The sequence below is a fragment of the Rhea americana genome, unplaced genomic scaffold (genome assembly GCF_003343005.1).
Source record: "Rhea americana isolate MKP2758 unplaced genomic scaffold, rheAme1 scaffold_138, whole genome shotgun sequence".
Taxonomy (NCBI): Eukaryota; Metazoa; Chordata; class Aves; order Rheiformes; family Rheidae; genus Rhea; species Rhea americana.
In genome coordinates, this window is record NW_028185461.1 from 1506024 (window position 1) to 1510570 (window position 4547).

At 52.9% G+C, this 4547-nt stretch overlaps 1 protein-coding gene across 1 annotated transcript in view; it reads left to right on the forward strand.

The window, feature by feature from the left end:
• Positions 1 to 4241: 4241 nt before the first annotated feature.
• LOC146599595 (heparan sulfate glucosamine 3-O-sulfotransferase 3A1-like) overlaps positions 4242 to 4547 on the forward strand; it is a 53273-nt gene continuing 52967 nt past the window's right edge. Inside the window, exon 1 of the mRNA XM_085298349.1 lies at positions 4242 to 4533. Coding sequence (XP_085154475.1) covers positions 4304 to 4533 — 230 coding nt within the window. The 5' untranslated portion in view covers positions 4242 to 4303. The remainder of the gene's footprint in view (positions 4534 to 4547) is intronic.

Here is a 4547-nt window from a genome sequence, read left to right on the forward strand (position 1 = left end):
TGCTGGCCTGGGGCTGGGGCCAGCTTGCAGCTCCCCTGGGTGAGAGCAGCCAGTCATCCATGGGCTCCACTCGATCCAGGGGGCTTGCCACCACGATCCCCATGCCACGCACCGATTGCAGCCTGAGCACAAAGCCCACGCAGCAGGATGGAAGAGCGAGCCATGTCTGTGAGGCTACAGCCCCCTCTCCTACCTGGGTTTAAACCTCCCTGGGGCTGGATCCGGCTGCCCATGTGTCCAGCAGCCCCGGGGGCTCTTAGGGACAAAACACGTGCCTACAATTGAAGGCAAAAAAGTCCTTGAACTTTCTGTGTGATTTTGAGAGGGGAAAGCCCAGGAGATTACTGAGATCAATAGAGGATCTGGGTAAAACAGGACCCTCCTTTGACTCCTCCCTCTCCTCCGGGCTCTCAACTCCTGGGGCTGCTGCTGGCCTGTCCCATTAGCTATTGTCCCTATTCAGCTGAGATGAAGGGGCTTTTGTTGTAGGAGCCCATGCGGGGTCACGTTGCCCCTTGGTTATCAATCTGTTTCTCTCTCCTCAGTCCCATCCACCAGCGCCTCGGTACAATGGGATGTTTTCTTCTGGAGCAGCTTCCTGACAGGCAGCAGTTCCCTTTGGCTTCCAACCTTATAATCACTTGTTAAGCTATGCTAGCCTCAGGCTTCCCCATCCCCTTTCCACCATACTCCCAGTTTAACCCCTGATCCCATCTATGCTACGGGTCACCAGTAAAGGGGGAAAAATACAGCCATTCCCGTGGGGGCTGGAGCAGGCTATGCCTTCACAAGGCATCCAAGCTTGAAACGCTTTGCTGTGTGCTCTCCAGCTGTGTGGAAGCACCTGGAAATATCGTATGATGGAAGTCCTCATCCCTTTTTTTTTGCAAAAGCAATAGCATTTTAGCTACTGAATTTAATCCTTTGCAGACTTGCTTGTCCAAGGGCTCTCTTGGTCAGTGTCCCACGGAGGGACCCCCAGAAGCAAAGCATCTCAAATCAGCCAATTTGGAAATGGAAACCTTACTAGTGGCCTGGCCCCTGCTGCCATGGGAAGCAGGGGCAGGTTTTGCACAGGCTGCGCTAAAGGAAGAGCCCTGCTCGCTCACAGAAGCAGCACCAGGAAAAACCTGTGTGGCGGCAAAGTCCTCAGTGGAGGGAGGCAAAGTTGGGGGGGGCTGAGCAATAAAATAATAAATAGATGAAAGGTGAAAGGAACAAGTGAGGGAAGTACCGAACGAGTGCAAACAGGATGGCGTAGGAGAGCTTGCCAGGAGCTTCATGCTAGCCTGCCGTGCAGCCCGGTGCACGCGAGCCCATCGCAGGGCCGGTGCCAGGGAATCGTGAGTCATGGGTGCTGTTGCAGCCCTGCCGCGAGGTGAGCAAGCTCGGACAGCTGCACTCGCCTGCCGCTGCACAGATCCCACCTGCGAAGGTGGTGATACGACACCCACGCGCCGCCGCAGAGCCCCTGGAGCCTTCCCTAGCCCTGAGGGGCTGCCTGGCATCCCGTGGCACCCTGCTAATGCCGGGGCAGGTTTTATGGAAGTGGAGCATAGGGGAAGATTTAAAAATAGATAGATGGAGTGATCAATGTAGAAGAAATTTAAGGGAAGAGAAAGAGGCTGCAGTAAAAATTTTAAGTCGGTTGTATAAGAGTGCTGTTCAGCCTAGTAACACGGAAAGTACCTTTTGCTCCAAGCCTCTAAATCCCAGCAAAAAAATATATCCTTGAGAATGGCTATTTTCGTATTAAGGCTAAAACAGAGAAGAGGCATAAATTCTCAGAACTGGCAATAATGACGTCATCCACCCAATTTTGTTAACTTTAGAAACACAGCATTCAGCAAASGGTCTTTGTACCTAGAGCTGTTGATCTAAACATACAGACAAAAACAGTCTGCTAATGAACCTCTGATTAGTCTCATTATACAGCTGTACTAGCCTACATGATGTCTGGGACGAGCACGCGGTGGTGGGCAGAGCCCTYGGCACTGTGGGGTACGGAGGGATGAGACCGCAGCACTTTTTGATTTCCATGTGTTGCCCTTTTTAGCAGGTAAAACGCCTTCCTGCTCGGAGAGCTGTTGTAGATTGCAAGAGCCCCTGGTGTCTTCAGCCCAAGTGTTCAGAAATGATGAGTCAGGTCCTAAAATAAAATAAAAATAAATAAATAAATAAATAAATAAAACATAAGATTGCCTTAAATATCGTAAGATGGTTTTAAATAAAAACGCAATTGGCTTATTGCTTTCTAGACACTGCAGTTTTTAAATAGACTCAGGTCATATTTTCACCAGATAACTTTTTTAAATGAGAACAGAGATTCTCACCAGTATTACCAGGAAAGTTCAGGGGAAAAAAAAGCACCGAACATCCTGAGCCTTGGGATAGGATCTAAAGCTCAGGGCAGGCACACACTCACTCTGTGCTCCCTCGTACCAATTCACCTTCTTTTCTTGTTTTCTCTGCTTGAAACAAATATTTATTCAAACAGAAAATGTGCCATTGTTCCAAGCATCTAGGYGAAAAGTATCCCAATAACCTGCAAAAAGAAGTCAAGCCACTTCCTGCTGATCACGTTCCTTCCACAGGGCCTACTCCAAAGTCCCTTGATGTCAGCGAAAGCTTTTCATTGACTTCAATGGGCTTGGGATCACAGCCTAGATTTATAAAGGCATTTAGGTTCCTAATGATGTAAGTAGTTGCCTAGAAGTGTGAGGGGTCTAACCTGCTTATACTCTTTTGTAAATCACACCAGGCATCTACTTGCATGTTGAAGCAGTGAAATACCTGAAACAGTAAAATAGTTTGAAGTCACCCAACACACCACATTGAAATCATGTTCGCTAATCTCAGATAAAGTGATCTGGCTGCAGTGCAGCTGGGGTGGGTATAGATTTTGAAATCTGTATATTAAAGAGAAGTTGCTTTGCATAGAGAGGAAAAATGTCGTAAAGTTGGGAGATCTAATAGAATAATTCATTGCAAATAACATTTGTTATTAATTTGAGCCTGTTTACTATTTGGAAACATATTTTTATTAGTCAGCCAGCTCTGCAGATGGCTGATTATTATTCATTGCAATTTTTTTTCCTTTTCATTGAATAATTTGCAGATACACTAGCTTTATTTCCAAGTAGTTGAAGTTTAATTCCTTAGCTAGGTCCACACCAAACAGAATTAAAAAAAAAAAAGATCTAAGTGTTTCATGTGCAAGTTTGTTTAAAAATTCTGTAATCTATGACAAACATTTCAAATTAAAAGGGCATTCCCACAGGCAATGAAATAATGAAGCCCTTAGAATCAGGCAGCCGAGGCATGAAGCTGATAGCTATTTCCACATTTTATGTACTCTCCAAGGAGAAGAGCAGATTCTGAGAGCAGTATCATGTTGTGTTTGTGTATTTTTCTTACCAACGGCGGGCCTGATTCTGCAGCTCGCCTGTGGGAAGTTTGCCCAAGTGAGCAGGGAAAAGATGTGGCTTCAGGTCTTTCTGCACTGTATTCAGTGCACTGTTCGGTGTAACAGTTGGCTGTAATCCTGCACATTTATTTATATTTTATACGCACGTCAGTAGTTTCACTGGTTTCGAGGGGGGCTGCTCCTCTGTGCAAAGCTGCGAGTATTGTATGTGAATATTGACCTGGCTGTGGGCTAAACCGGGAATTTGTGCTCAGAAAGCGAGTGACAGGGGTCGCCTAAAGCTCAGTGCAGACGGATGGGCGGACAGGAGGGCAGGGAGAGGGTGCTCGGGTGGGTGCCGCGCTCTCAGCGCCACGCACGCGCGTGGGGGGGACAGTTCTGCGGAGCGGCGCTGACAACTCGCCCTTGCTGGGGGCAGCGGGGCGCGGCGGCTGCCGCCGCTCCAGCGGGCGCCTCGCGGCCGGGCGGTGCCGAAAGGCGGCCCCGGAGCGGCGCGGGGGCGGCCGGGCCGGGCCGGGCCGGGCCGGGGGGGGGGCGGCGGGGCCCCCCCCCCCCCCCCGCCGCCCCATTGGCCTGGCCCGGCGCAGCCGCTCCGCTCCGCCCCGCGCCCGGCGATGTCTCCGCCGAAGTTTGCTCCGGCGGCGCCGCACGTGGGAGCGGTGCGGAGCCCCCAGCGCCGGCGGCGGGGAGCGGTGGGCTCCGGGGCGGCTGCAGCTCCGGCTCCAGCTCCCCCCGCCGGCGGGCGATGCCCCCCTGAGGCCGGGGCGGCGGCGCGCAGCCCCCCGCGGGGCCGGGAGCTGCGCTGCGCGGAGGGGCCGCGCTGCGCGGGGGGATGCTGAGCATGGCCAGGGCGCCCGGCCGACACCTCGGGGCAGCATGGCCGTGAGCGGGGCGGCCCCCCCCGCCGCCGAGCCCCTGCCCCGCAGCATCTTCAAGAAGTTCCTGGTGATGCTCTGCTCCCTCCTCATGTCCCTCTATGTCTTCTACTGCCTGGCCGACCGCTGCCAGACCCTGCCCGGGCCCATCATCGCCGCGGGCGCCGCCTCGGAGGAGGAGGAGGGCGGCGGCGGCGGGTACCTGGGCGGCTCGGCCGAGCTGCCCCCGTGGCAGGCGGCGGCGG